Source organism: Haemorhous mexicanus, chromosome 13, assembly GCF_027477595.1.
Source record: "Haemorhous mexicanus isolate bHaeMex1 chromosome 13, bHaeMex1.pri, whole genome shotgun sequence".
Lineage (NCBI taxonomy): Eukaryota > Metazoa > Chordata > Aves > Passeriformes > Fringillidae > Haemorhous > Haemorhous mexicanus.
In genome coordinates, this window is record NC_082353.1 from 9,537,643 (window position 1) to 9,553,412 (window position 15,770).

The 15,770-nt window shown below is 39.1% G+C and overlaps 1 protein-coding gene across 1 annotated transcript; it reads left to right on the forward strand.

Annotated features, from left to right (window-relative positions):
- Positions 1-91: 91 nt before the first annotated feature.
- On the forward strand, positions 92-13,394 carry PYGO1 (pygopus family PHD finger 1). The gene is made up of 3 exons (XM_059858303.1): positions 92-217; positions 4,603-4,688; positions 6,428-13,394. Exons 1-3 carry the CDS (start codon positions 169-171, stop codon positions 7,547-7,549), a joined length of 1,257 nt encoding a protein of 418 aa, XP_059714286.1. The 5' UTR covers positions 92-168; the 3' UTR covers positions 7,550-13,394.
- The last annotated feature ends 2,376 nt before the right edge of the window (positions 13,395-15,770 follow it).

The following is a 15,770-nucleotide window of genomic DNA, read 5'->3' on the forward strand; positions in this document are numbered from 1 at the left end:
CTCGTAGCTCCGCTGCTGGGGCGGTGGCGGCGAGGGCAGCAGCGGGCGGGGGCGGCGGCGGAGGAGGCGGGGGCGGAGGGGGCGGGGTGCGGGCCGGCGGCGGCGGCGGCAGCAGCATCAAAGAGCCCCGATTCTTGCCGCCCTGGGAGCCATGCGCTGCTGTCTGTAATGTCAGCGGAACAGGAGAAGGACCCCATCGCGCTGAAGAGATCCCGAGGTACGGCGAGGGCTGGGCCGGGCCCGGGGGCGGCCGCCGCTGGGGCCTGGCTCCCGTGCGGAGGGCTGGCGGAGCCGCGGGATGCGCGCACCGCCCGAGCCGCCGCTGCCCGCCGGGCTCCCCTCGCCGCGCAGCACGGGCCGGGCCGCCCCCGCCGCGGTCCCTCCCTGCGGCTGCGGCGGGGCCGGCGGTGCCGGGGACGCTCGAAGTTTGGTCGGTGGGGCCCGGCCGGGCCCCGCGGGCTCCCGCAGCCTGCGGGCCCTGAAAAGCAGCCCCGGGGCTCGCTGTGCGCGCAGGTGTGCCTCGCGGGGGAGGGCGACGTGCGGTCCTGTCTCTTGTGTGTCTGGGGATGTGCAGCGCATTAGTATGCAGCGAGCATACTGCTGGTGCAAGGGAATACGGCGGCAGTGCCACATGTCCGAGTTCGTGCTGATGCAGAGCCCATAAATTACACTTGAGTGTTCGCTCTTCTGCCCCCAGTCCTGGCTTCTGTGCTTGAGTCTAGTTGGGGTTTTGTCTTTCCGTTTTCGGGAAAAGAAAAAAGAAAAAAAATCAAAATATTATTCTTTACTTATAGCACTGGTGTATGGCTCTGGTGAGGTTTGAGGTGTGCGTTTCTTTCAAAGGAGTAGGGAGAAGGGCAGAAATGCAGGGTCTCCTCCGACTTCGGCAGTGCAGCTGACTTTAATGGCAGTGGCACATCAGCCTGCGTAGTGATTGTTGTGTCCTTATGGTCCTTCGACACAGAAATGCCTCTCTGAATGAAATAATCAGACAGCAGGCTGGGTGACTGAGTTGGGTGAAAATCATGGCAAAATTATAAAATTTGCAATTTAGTGCTTCTTGTTTTCTTGCCTCCTGTTTTGTCCCTGGAATTCTATTGTTCTTAATGTTTTAAGCTTTTTTTCCTGGTTGGATAAGTGGGAAAAGGTGTGGATTCTACGGTGCATATTGTCATTGATTTACAGTTTGCTTTTCTAAAACTGCTATAGTAACAGCTGGATTGCAAGCTTCAAAATGAGAGAATGAAGACACACAGCAGTGTTACAAAGGAGGCTGGGATTCATTAGACTCCTCCACACTCAAGCCCTGATTCTGCAAATATTTAAGCATATGTGGTTTCACATGCTGGAGTTACCCACCAAGTTCCACCTGATTATAGCTTCTTATCAAAAGTGTTTACAGTCTCAGGGCCACAGAACAGGCTCACCAAATTTGGTTGAAATTAAGCTATTTTTAGTTTCCTGTCTATAACGAAAAGTTTATTAAGCCATTTATGTTTCTTGGGAAAATGTTCTTACTGAGATAAAGTACTGTTTAAAAAGACTCTGGCAATCCATCCTCTAAAAACCCAGACTGAGATTTGTCAGTGAATATGAAAATATTCCATACTGTATTTGCAGTATATTAAATATGGCATAAATTACATGCAAAGTAAAAATCCCTTAATGTGTAAACCAAACTACAATTCTCCTAACTAACACCGAAAATGTCCATCTTAGGTATGTACAAAGTAAAAGAGAATAGGAGGCTTATCTCTTCTCCTTTGCCCTAGTGTGAATGGCTGAAATTAATTTTATCTGGAGTTTAAATGGGGAATAGTTATCAGATATGTATTTATATCTTTAGATCCATGAGATAGGTGATGTCCCAGTAAAAAGGATTGTATTTTTGCCTAAAAAATTAGTCTTGGACAATGAATAATTTTTCATTAATTCAGTGTTCCAAAATGCTTGGTACTCCTTTAATGAAAGTCTGTGTGGTAGGTACCAAAAGTCACTTTGTGGAAAGTTTATTTTGGCTTCATGAAAATGGGCCTTATTCACTCTTTTTTGGAGGTATGCTAGGACTAACATTCTGTTTCCTTTCATGTATAAATTAAATCATTATAGAACCCACAGGGAAAATATAAATTCTTAGGGCTGAATTAAATCATTGGCCTCACACAGTGAGAAGTGGAAATACAAAAGCTTTGTGCTTTTCCAGACACAGGACTCCCTTCTGTAAACCGAGGCATGTGAATGGCTTTGCTGATGAAAGTAATTCAGGTAGAAATTGATGGAACTTGTCACTGGAATGCTAATGTTCATAAGCTTATGCTTTTGAAGAATGATGTCCCAGAGAGGGAATTTATATGTAGTTTTATAAAGTTTTAACTTCAGCTATTGTAAACCAGCACTTGTGTATGACCCTAAGTATTCTACTTGATCACAAATTTACTGATGTCTGTGCTGCTACTTGTTGAATTTATTAGAAGAAATCTGGATATTTGGAATATTTTGCTATCAGTGGTTAACATAAATTATTTTTTAAGAGTACAGAGACATGAACAGAAGTGTAGTTTATGCGGTTGTGAGGATTATTGTTCACAGTGCAATCTTACACTTAATTTAGTATAAACTTATAGGAATCCTGGAGAAGAAGCCAATAGAAAGTACAGGAATGGTTTTGAGAAAATAGATTATAAAGAAGATGATTTATAGAGTTGAAATTTAGGGGAAATTTGCCATCATTCTTTATGTAAAACCTTATGCTCTAGTCATTTAGTATCTGCAGGTAATGTAGTGACAACGCTTCATAGCACACCAAGTATATGCAGGATTTTATATTGTAAATCACGGCAAAAAGGTCTCTTTTTAAAAAGTAATCCCTAGTTTCTCTGACTGTATCTTAGACCACAATATGCTATATGCAATCCTGAGTTTATTTTGAGACCTTGATTGTGAAATCATGCCCTTGTCTTTGAAATTCAGACTTAAAATTTGATAGGTGTTGATCTGGGATGTCCATGTATCTTCCTTATGTGTAATGAAAAATAAAATCAAATTTTAACAGTGACAGCTAGAGCCAAAAGGAACTTATTAAAGCAGAGGCAGAACTGGATTCTTACTTGAAGTAGGACTGGTAAATTCCCTGAAACCTCAAAAAAAAAAAAAGGAGGTCTGGAGGAAGTGCTAGGAGTAAAAATTTGTCAGGCCTCCTTGGATCAGGAGTATTTCGAATAACTTGGATACTTTGGTCTGCGTCCAATAGGACTGCAGCTTTCCTGTGAGGAGAGACTTTGTGTTACCTGAAGCAGGTTTACCTGTCTGCTGGGCACACTTGTCTAACAGAGCAGTGTAATGTCATACATTGTGCTGCTTTGCATAATACTGTTGATAATTCACAGTTATCTCCAGGTTGTCTTTGGTCATGAAGACCTGTGTGTTCAGCTGGATGCTTGCATCTTGATCAAGTTTGACTTGTATTCTGAATATCAATTTTAAACAAAGAACAGTAAAATTTTTAGGTTGGATTTCCTGCTTACTGTTCTGTGCTGTTGTTATATATTTATATAAAAGAGCAAATAAGCTATTATCCTAATCTGCCTGGGGAAAAAAAAAAGAATTAACATAGTTTCTTAATGTAATGATGTTAGTACTTTAACTTGTGTTGCTCTGGTATCACCTGAAAATGCTTCTCATACTTCAGCTCAGGGTTTTCTTTGCATTCCCATATTGTGGCAATTTCACTTGAGCCTGTGAAGACAGACTGACTGGGATAATAATGAGATTGCTAGATTTATTTTGCACTTATGGTCTAACTAGGGTTTTTAAATGAAAGCCGCAATTTATGCAAATTTGAGAGCTTGTCCCACTGTTGTGAAAGGTGGAGAATCCCAGGGGAAGTACAGATGTCTCTTTGTATTGCTCAGGGTGAAGTCTGATTGAGCAACCAGTGAAATGAACACTCCTTACTTTTTTTTGTGCCAGGATAGCCTTGCTCAGTTATTTTATAAGGTTTCTGCAGAGGTGGGCTGGTTCACTTAGTATTGGCAGGTGTCTTTTTGTTTGATCAGGTCTTGCATTTAGTGAAATTTAGATTGGATGCACAGGAGATTAGTCTAAACAGCATGGCAAGTTCTCAATGGTTTTTGTTCATGGATCTACAACTGTTTGCTTTTCTTTTCCTTCTTGGTGGATTGTAACAATATGTTGTATATTGCTACACTGTTTCTGTGTCTACACGAGTTAAGAGGTGAGTCTTAGACATGGCTTTTTGCAGATTTTTTGAGTTTTATGATTTATGCAAACAACAAATACTTCTAACTGGTGATATGGAGATGTTAAGAATCAAGGGACAGATAAAAATAAAATAAATGGAAATGTCTATTTCAATAAGAATGAGCATGAATGGGTCATGAAAGTGGTAGCAGACAGAGGTATAGGAGGAATGTTAGCTTACCTCCAGATACGTGCTCCTTTAGCACTTGCAACTCAAGGCACCAGAGTCAATGCAGATTCAGTATTTGTAACAGATATCTGAGGCCATGGTAGTTAAAGGCAAACTTACAATACAGTCTGCAATAAAATTAATGTACTATTGCACTGATTGATATCTTGTAGGTGGTGACAGTGGATTGGATGGGTTAGGAGGACCAGGAGTTCAGCTTGGAAGCCCTGATAAGAAAAAGCGCAAAGCAAATACACAGGTAAATTCCTTTTGCTTCTTTTGAATTCTTAATAAACAGTGCATTCAAATGTTGTTTGCTGGTATGAGCATCTCTCATTGTTCAGAATATCAATTTCTTGTCACAAATAGCAGCTACATACCAACTATTTCAGTTTTACTTTGAAGTTGAAATCTTCCTGAATCCTAGTATTTGCACTGAAGTTATTTTAATCCCTGTAAGTTGCCAAAAACATATAAAGAGAGGAGCACAGTGAGACTGCAACCACTTGGATTTTACCATAGGGATTTGATTCTGAGGCAGACTTTTTTTTTTAATGACTTTGTAGCCATTGGTAGAAATCTGTACAGCATGAGTAGTCGCCATGAGACTACTTCTTACCTTACTTTCATTTCTATATGTGTAGGTTTGTGGGCTAATGAATCAGTACAGTTTGTTAATGTGTTGACCAAGCTCTTGGCATACTCCCCAGGTGATTTCCAAGCAAAAGCTAAGTCAGGTAGAGCTCTTTTCCAGTGAATCCTTGCAATGTGACGTTTCTACGCACTTGTTCTTTTCAGAAAAGAAAGCCTCAATATCTTAAGCAATTGGGTATCTATAGCACCAAGTTTCCTTTGTGTGTTCATTCAGCTTTGAGTGAGACTATCTGTTAATTTGGTACTGCCCAGTGGGAATACCTTTATTTATGTAGGTAAAACACTTTCTGTTAGGCCTATGCAGAGTCCATTGAGATGTGGATCTGTTTTCTTCATTTTTGTTTTGTTTTAAAGTAGTCATCCTGAAACTTGCTCTGAGAAATACTCAGGTACTTTACAAGGCTTCACACCTCTTTTTTGGTGGAGTTTCTTGTGTTTTGGAACGGTAATAACTCTAGAGGAGATGCAGATTAGCTTGTGTTCCTTCTGACCAGGTTAAAATTCGCACTGCAGCAATTTTTTTTTTAAAAATAAATTTTCAGTCTTAACACTTTCATCCTAAGTACTAATAAACTTTCTGTGGGTACAGTTAGTGTGAGGGTGAACACAGCAGGTGTTCCCTACAGGCTAGTCTAGAATGAATTTCAATTGTGACTGCACTGGTGACATTTAAACAGACTGGGTTCCATTAAACACTTGATTATGCTCTGTAACCAGAGCATAATCCTCGTGGTTCATACCTACTGGCTATGCCTTGCAGACTGTCCACAATCACTGAATGCTCTGTTTGGTATAGAAATGTACAGCATAGAATATTCCACAGACTATAGAAAATGCCAGTCTGCTGACTCCTATATTCTAAATGCCTCTTTAGGGTTATAGTACCATTAGGTTTGTATATCCTCATGGAAGTGGGGTGTCTTGTGAGATGTATATTCAGTAACATGAGCCCAAAATGAAGTTAGGGAAATGCTTCAAATCTTCAAATCTGCTCTTCAACATTTGGAAATACTTTGTGTATGTGTTTGTGACAGTTGGATTTCTGTATTGTTGCTTGTCTTTTGTAAAAGATTATGAAATAGAAGTCACATATCAAGTATTATTTTCAACTGCAAACTTTTTAAAACTCTGAAACGAGTATAAATCACCACGTTATCTGGAGCTCAAGCTTCTCTCCTGCCTCTGAAATTTCAGACAGCCTGGCAGGGTACAGCGGGTGAATTTTACACAACAGCTGAACAGTTCTTTCAGCAGTTGTGTTGCTAATCCAGAACCTTTGTGGTTGGTCTGTCTTGCAGGGAAATACTAAAACTAATTCAAGTGTTGTATCTAAAATATTTGTAGGGGTCGTCATTTCCTCCTCCATCTGAATATGCTCCACCACCGAACCCAAGCTCTGACCATCTTGTAGCTGCAAATCCATTTGATGACAACTATAATACTGTGTCTTATAAACCACTTCCTTCAGGAAATCCATATTTCAGTAATCCTGGTTATCCTGGCTTTGGAGGCTATAACACTTTCAGAATGCCACCTCACATGATGCCCAGAGTATCTTCACCATATGGTGGTTCTTACTCCCTCAGAAACCAACCACATCCTCTTCCTCAAAACCCTGTTGGCATGGGTTTTAGTCGACCCCACTCTTTCAGCTTTGGTCCTCATGATAATCCAGGTTTTGGGAATCAACCACCTTATGGCAGTGGTCAGATAAATCAAAATGTCAATATGTCTGCTCAGCATTTCAGACCAAATCCTGGGGAGAACTTTGGCCATTCTGGTCAGATACCTCACCCTGATGTGCCAGCTAACTTTGGTCCTGGAAACAATCCAAATTTTCCAAATTCTCAGCTAGAGTCAAACCATTCTTTTGTTCCTCCACCAAACACGTACAACCAGACAAAATCATCTGCACAAAAGCAAGACTTTAGTCAAGGTGCAAGCAAAGCATCCAGCCAGAACACTGCTGCTCATCAGCATCATCACAGGACAGAGGACGTTGTGAATCAAGGTAACAGTGACCTGAAAAATGTTACTCGAAATAATGTGGTAAATCAGGATAACAGCCATTCTAACAGTGCTGAGAACACCAATGCTGGCCACTCAAATGGGACTCAGAGCAAGTCCCGCCAGCCTCGAGGTACTGCTGAAGGATGCAACTCTGAAAAGAGCAGCAAAACACCCCTCCATCCCAGTCGTCATGGACACTCATCCTCTGAACCCGTCTACCCGTGTGGAATTTGTACACATGAAGTCAACGATGACCAGGATGCCATCCTGTGTGAAGCCTCTTGTCAGAAATGGTTCCACCGGATCTGTACGGGCATGACAGAGTCAGCCTATGGCCTCCTCACGGCAGAGGCATCGGCAGTGTGGGGCTGTGACACTTGCATGGCCGACAAGGATGTGCAGTTAATGCGCACGAGAGAGACTGCAGGACCGCCTGCACTGAACACAGAGGGCTGACAGCCTGAATGGGTGCTAGTGGAGCAAATACTTGCTATGAAAATTTGGTTGCAAATTGGGTACTTCACTTTCTGCAGACAATCAGTTGTGTTTGATTGCTGTCATCTTTTTTCCCCTAATCTGTATTCATTCAAAAACTTCCATCTCAGCTTTTGTACTCTTAGTTTTATGTGTGCAAATGTTTGACAGGATGGAATATTTTTTGTTTCTGATTAAACTGTAACTGATAATTGATCGGAAGTAGGATGAGCATTGACAATATTATTGAAGGAAAAAATGTGCCTGTATGAATAGCCCTAATTTGCTAGTGTATATAAATGTGTTAACTAACACTAGCATTTAGTGCTTGGTTTTAATAGTACTATATTTGCAATTACTCATTACTTGGTTTTTTTCTTTTGGCGTGAATGTCTGTTATTGATGTTCTTGCTAGCCTTTCTTTGAATATAGTAGAGATGACATGGAGGAATGTGCAGTACTAATAGTTGTTATTTTAGGGTAAATACAGAGAATTTTGTATGTGCTTTTTCCTATTTTTGAAGTAAAGCATTAATGTGCTATTCAAAAATCATGAATTCATGCTTAGTAACACAATGAAACCCGCTAACCGTTACACATTTGTTTCCTCGAAAAGGCAATAATCTCTTGACTTCTCAGCATTACATGCTGAAGGCTCTTGCTAGGCCTTGCATTATTTGGAAATTGTTGTGAAATAAGATTAAATTGGAAAAAGAACACATCGAGTTTATGAAGTGCCCTGCTTTAAATCTAGAGAATGCCAGAAGTAGGGTTGCACATGTACCCTTAATTCATTTATCTTGAGGACGTACCTTGGGATACAGTCTTTGGTCTGTCACGGTTGTGCAGTCATGCACCTCTCTCTCATTCTTTCTCACTGATGGTTCCAGTCTCCTGCCTCAGTGCTGCCTGAGAATTGGAGATGAAGTAGTACACGGAAAATCCTGCCCAGCTTCTAGGGCTGTCAGCTCCAGCCTGCTCAGTCACCCTGAGCTTACACAGTCCACTTGGCATGAAGGAGGGGGCAAGGCAATGGAGTGTGCTCTCTGAATTGCTTGATAATTTGGCAGCAAAGTCTTAAAACTATATTCCCACCACTGCCTCAGCCAGTCTTGCAGTGAGGGGGTAGGAAATCTAAAGTGAAGAATGAAAATACAGCTGTCATATCAGGTGAGTTCAGCTCATATCAGAACTAAGTAATCTGAAGTTTAGCTCCTTTGCTAAACCTGATATCCTACTGACAAGTATGAATGGCACTAGAGCTTCATGTATATGCTAAGAAATTCTATTTTAATAAGGGTAATTTGATCTTATTCTTGATCTCAAAAATAACTCCCCTTCTTTTTGGAATGTTGGGAAGCATCTAGCCTTGATCAGTTCAGCCTTAGCAGTGTGATGAAGTTGCACATGCAACTGAAAAAGTTTCTTTTGAGAGAAATATTGTTTTGAATTAATAAAAGGAGGCACTATGATAACAGATTCTGCTTGGAATGTGTACCACTGCTGGAAACAGTCTTTAAGCAGCAATTAAATCATATGTCAAGCTTACAGGTACTAGTCATGTTCCTTAATGCGAGAAATTTTTCAGGTCTGTGGTGATGAGTGATAAAGGAGTTTAGAGAGAATTCAGTCATCTAATAAAGAGGTAGTTTTCATGGTAAGCCATGCTAATGAGTGAAAGTAAGGCCTGTTTGATAGTTCACCATTGTGTTTGATTTTTGGGCTCTACTGTGTACATTCCTGGAAGATCCTGTGCAGATCTACACAACCTGTTTTATTTTAAAAGTGAAAAGTTTTGCTGTATAAGTGCAGTATTACCCCACCGGGTTTTTTTGTTGGTTTTTTTTTTGTTTGTTTGTTTGGTTGTTTTGGGGGTTTTGTTTGTTTGTTTGGTTGGGGGGTTGTTTTGTTTGTTGGTTTGGTTTTTGGGGGTTTTTTTTGTTCCTCTCATTAGGAAAAATAAAATAATATCTAGAGTGTAAGTGACATATTTCATATCTTGAGAATTTTCCTGTATGGAGACGTAAAGTGTAAAATAGATCCAGAGCTGCTGTTTTCAGTAGTTGCTTTAATTTAGCATATTAACTAGACTTAATCTTGTTTTGTTAGAGGTGTGATTTTAAAACCACCAAGAAAAAACCAAACAAGCAACAACCTCTGTTAAAGAGATTTATCTTCAGTAGTTCTCCTAATGACTGACAGACTGTTTGAATTTGCTTTTGCTACCTGAAGTAGCAATTAAACCAAACCTTGTTTAGATAGATTTGTTCCTCTAGGAATCAGTTTAATCTCTGCGACAATTAGCACTGTGAACATAATGGAGCTGGTTCACACCTCCAGTAATGTAAGTGAAATCAGTTTTGCTCAGTGAAAATGCAACCAAAGCTTCAGTGATTATATTGTTAACTTTCCCACTCCCACACCCCATGCCTCTTGTGAGAAGATTTTGGGGCATTTGTTCTCAGAAGTCTAATTCACATTTTAATATTTGGAGCAGACATTGTATTTAAGTAGCCATGTATTTCTTAATCTTTTCCTCAACCCAACATGAAGTTAGGCAACTGTTTTCTAGATTAGCTGTCAGGACATTAGTATTTAAACATAGTGTTCTTAAATACTTAAAATCATCTGGAATATCATTTTATAAGGCCTTAAATTCTGTATTTATGAAACTTATTCTAACAATTTATTTCAGATTTTTTTCTAAACTGGTATTATATGGGTTTGCAACCCAGTAAATCTTCCTCATTTATTAACTTGTAAGTTCAAGGCATTAGCAAATGTCAATGATATGAAATAAAAACAAATGAACAACCAACTCCACACTTGATAGCACACTGATCTTTGAGAAAGGTCTGACAAGGATCTCCAGAAGTCATCCAGCCAATATGCTTGCCCTACTGATATGCTCTTGGCATACTTGAACTCTTTATCTAGAGAGCAGTTATATTTTGGTTTTCTCTGCATGCGTTGACTGAGTAGTAGTTCAAGTATGCACAGGAGAAACAGCAATCATGTTTAATTAGTGAGGTACTAGGAAAATGTCAGCTGATTAGCATTAGAAGTTAGTTCTAGAATGATAGGTGGGAGGGAGGGGGGGAGGGTTGGCTAGAATAGGTGAGGTTTTTTGTAATACATGAAACAATTTGTATTGGACTCTCATGTGCTTCTTTCATTACTGGTGATTTAGATTGTACTGGTGCTGCACACCAAAAATATTGCAAAGATTTTGTAAATCTTGCAAACCTTAACATTTTTGTGGGAAATGCCTGTGTCCTTTTGCATGGTTTCTGGTCATGATCAGAAATGCAGCCTTATATTGCTCCCAAATTTTTTTCCCCCTCAGGCTGAAATAGACAGGTATAAATTGGATTGTGCTGTCCTTAATACTTTTTTGCTAGTGACCAATTTTAAATGAGAAAACATGTAAGTGACAGTGCTGGATACAGACTAGAGGGCAGGTAGCAAAAATCCTGTTTCTTCCTGTTTTACTCATTCCTTCTACAACTTGAAACTAGCAGGTCTGTGCTTGTCTCTTCTGAAAGAAGATGGGACTGATGCTTACTTCCAAAGGTTGTTTAGAGGCCTAGTTTTTACTGAGATCTTCAGATGAAAGAAGCTAGAGAAAAGTGATGAAGTTTGCTCTACTTAAAAGAAAACTATAATTTTGGGGGCTGCTCAAAGAAGATTATACTTTGTGACCTCTGAAGTTTTTAATCTAAGAACCAATTTTGTAATCACATTTTTCAGGCTTAATTTCAAGCATGTGACAATTAATGAAGTCAGTGAAACTGCATGCACACAGTCAAGAATGTTTTAGAGTGTGTGCAGTTTGGGGCCTGTGATATTCGCAAGTGAAATGCTTATATGGTTTGAGATTTTTACAAAATCAGTGGTGTTAAAATGTAGCACCTTTTTAACATTTGTCTTTATTCCAACTTAATACAGTAACACATCTGCATTAAATATATCCCTCTCATTTTATAAATAAACATTGCCTGTCAGTAAAAGTATTGGTGTAACATTTTTTAAAAAAGGAAGTCATGCTTCTTATCATGTTGTATGTGACTTAAATGACTGTTTCATATTAAAACTAATCTTTCCTTATGTACTGCTTAAATATACCTGTTTTGGGATATCAGTTCAGTACTTTTTATACAATCTTGAATGTGTTCCACATTGGTGACATGTATTTTTGCAACAACTTTTTTGTTTTGATTTTAAATTAGAGCATGTCTGATGTAATACATGCATTAGTGCTGTGGTGTGTGACAAAGTTAATGTATGTAATTCAAATTGGAAAAGTTTCCAGACTTTGTCCAACATTAGCCCTGTGGCCAGGGATTAAATTACTATGTAATACAAATTATTTCATACCATGATGTGTTTTAAGCTACTCTATGAAGTATGTGAAACATTATTGTTTATGGATTGGTAGCTGGTGAGGTATCTTGCATAGAATAAGGTATGATAGATGGTAGCACTTCATAATTAAAACTGAGTACCCTTCAGAACACACAGCACTGATATGCATTTTCATCTTGTTGCCATTACTTAATATAAATTTCTTAATATTATCCACTGATAAATGGGTGAACATTTGGTAATCAGCTCTTGTGTGTGAAAATTCTATTCTACACTCTTTACTTGTTTCACAAAACATATAATTTTTTTGTTTGTTTAGAAGGCATATAATTTTTTTGTCTATTGGATGTGATTAGATATACGCAGGAGGATGTAGAACTGGATGTATTTTAAAGTTATTCTGCAGTTGCTAAGTTTTGGCAGAAGCTTTCTATATTAGAATAGACTCTTCCCTAAAATTGGAAACTAAGTGTACTTAGCAGAACTCTTTAAGGCAATATAACAATCCTACACTACATCTTGAGTTATGCACATTCACTTCTTTATGTGGAAGTGATAACTTCTGCTTTATCTAGAAGAAAAGAAAGGTCCCTTTAGTGCCCTAGTGCTGTGTGTCATCAGTTCTGGGGTAATTAGTTCTGAGTGGTGTTCAGGCCCTCAGAGGTGCTGCCTCTAGCATAAAGTTTTCAGTGTCACCCTTTGTCTCCTGGTTTAGAAATGGCTTATCCCAGCACCATGGGGAATAACTATTTCTGCATTGTTTACCATACATAATTTTCCTTTTCATGTTCAGAGAAACTGTTTCAAAATAATTTTTGTATCCAACCCCACCTTTTTCCTTGGAGATTTGTGCACTGTATTTCAGGAATTGCTGTACTGGAGACATTTTGGGATTGGAGTTATGAGAGTTGTCTGTTCCTAGACACTCATCTTTTCCTCTACAGAATGGTCTAAATCTGAGCTTCCTTATAACTTAAGGAGGGCAAGCTCTTAATATATTATTTTTCCTTTTTGTTTTTCTTTCTTGATAGTTTTTTTATTTTCTGAAATGTGAAATAATACAAAGTTGTTAGGGATTTTTATTCAAAACTTGGTCTTTCCTCCAAGCTTGTGTTTGTGGCCTTTAGAGCAGGCATTGTGGACTTTAGGGCCTTCTGACTTGGAATTTTTTGTCCTCCTTCTCCTTTTAGAGTTAAAAGCGAGTAGAAAAAGGCAAGTTACCAATCTACTGCCATCCAAGCAATGCAAAATATAAGCTGATTAAGATTGTTGACATTTAAATTTTTTTTTTGTTAATAATGATGTGATATTTTTACCTTTTAGAAGAACAAATATCAGAATCTGATTCAAGTGTTCTTGGAAAATGTATATGGTAGGCTTTGTCCAGCACTGTATGTAACTTTGTTGCTTTCTGTTGTCTAGTTTCAATTTCTTTTAAAATAAAGATAATTTTTGTGGGGAATTTGCATGTGGACTTTCTGAAGATGATGTAATGCCTAGATGGATGCTTCTCATATTCTGCCCATGAGAAGGATTAGGTGTAATCCTGCAAGAAGCAGCATGAGGTCATATGGATCAGAAAATACAGTTCCTGCCTCTCTTGGAGAACTCCACTGTTCTGTAAAGGTGTTCATCTGCAGTGACTTCAAAGCAGATGGGAATAGTGCCTTCAGCCCTATTTCTTCACAGGATGGGAAGGAAGGCTTAAGCACCATTTGTCCAAATACATTTTTTTAAAATAACTTTCTGCACTTGGAAAGTGATTATACAAAGAATTATTCATTCTAGTTTATAAAATTATTACTAAGCTCTTCCTGTTAGTTAAAATGCCAGAACTAACACATACTAAATCACTGCTTTACCAATAATTTTTAAAACTGATACAGTCCCAAGCTACATATGCAAAACAGTTTGTTGAAATAAACAGTGTCATAAAATGTTTCTGCTTTTTGTTAAAAATATGGAGGGATGGGAGAAATGAGAGAGAATTTAGAAAGGATGTGAGGAAAAAAAGGTTAATAATTAAAGGTAAGAAAATGGAAACTATCTAAATTATTTTTTCCCTATATTAAAAGTTCTGAAGCCATTAGAAGTGAAATGACCCCAGAAAAGATATATGTATGTATGTATAGGCAGCTGGAAGGTGCAGAATATTAACAGTATTATTAAGGTTTGTCTGGAACAGAAATCTGCATCCTTCATAGCACAGGAGATGGGAATTGAGGAATCAGCTTTTCAATGGAAAAATTTATCTTCTTTCACTGCAAGATTGCCACTGCAGACTTTTGGCTGATAAGGTTAGTGCCAGCAGAAGAACCACACTGCGTGGGCATCTCGTTTGTTTTTCAAGTGTATGCCACAGTGAGAGCACAGCAACTTGTCCAGGTAAGGCTGTGGAGTGGGTGGGACAGAGGTGGTGGTTCTGCCCATACACATAAATTCAAAACCTTTAAGGTTGATCCAAGACCTTGCTGAATCCCTTTTGTGTCCTTTGGCAGCTAAATCTGCTACTTTGACATAAAAACATGTTAGTGATATTTACTGTCTCTCCTACAAGCTTTGCATTGCAGATCTAGGTTTTAAGTAAATAGACCCTTTGGTTGATGTATGGGAGAGAAGACTGAATGCTGGTAACCATAACTGCGTCTTGTTAAGCCTGTATGCATAATATGGTTCTTCTAGTAGGAATAAATAATAAGCTGCTTCATTTCAGTGTATTCTCTGTGATTAAACTAAAAATGACACCTGGGTGACCAAGGCAGAAGACCTGTACTCAAAACCTCAGACTTTCCGGATGACTACAGCTGGAGTGGTAGGAGATTTCAAGTTACTACATTATAATCATTCTACCTGCTGCTGTTATGTACTTTGAATGTTCTTGGAAAGAGGAATTTAATTCAATTATCAGATTCTAGTCCATGCAAGGATTCTTCCAGATGATATTGATGTGGGTGAGCGAGGGTGGAGAATAACCCAGAAGTCATATAAGTTGTGATGGATTTCTTGCTCTAAAAAAGTTATAAATCTCTGCAATACTAACTTTTATATATAAACAGTACTTAAAAGTAACATCTACTATTTGAATATTGCTGTGTATGCTATGTAATAAAACATAAAAATTAAATCTTAATATTAAAATTAAATCTTCAGTGATACACATTAGAAATGCTAGCTAATGTGAGCCATGTTAAACTCCATTACTCTTGGTCTCATTTTAAAAGAAAGAGGGAAAACGAGACTTTTTGTTTCTGGATTTCTCCTAATATTTCTAGGTAACTGTATACTTTTGAGGAACTTAAACATACCTGAATTTTTATCCAGCTGTGTTTGGCTCATCTTTCAGGCCATATTCTCCAGAAGCAGTTGCTTTCAGTATACTAGACTTTATTTTGGCAGATACAGTATTACAGTTTGTTTGAGAAATGCGGAGTCGTAATGTGCAAATTACCTCCTGAGTTTTTGGCAGAGACAATTCAGCAGACAATATTGCTCAGGCACAGCATGGAGCTGCCTGTATAACCCTGTTATTTTAGGGGACATGTGGAAGTTTCAGTGCCAGCATTGCCAGAGTAGGTCAAGGAAGGTCACCCTGCCCTCTGCTGAGCCGTGGGGAGGCCACTCTTGGAGTGTTGTGCAGTTCTGGGCTCCTCACTACTGGAGACATGGAGATGCTGGAGCAAGTCCAACACAGAGCTACCAAGTTCTTTCAAGGGTCTGGAGAATCTCTCTTACAAGGACAGGCTGAGGGAGCTGGGCTTGTTCAGCCTCAGGGAGAGGTGGCTGGGAGGGGACCTCAGCAATGTGTGTAAATGTCTGAAGGGAGGTGCGAGGGCATGGA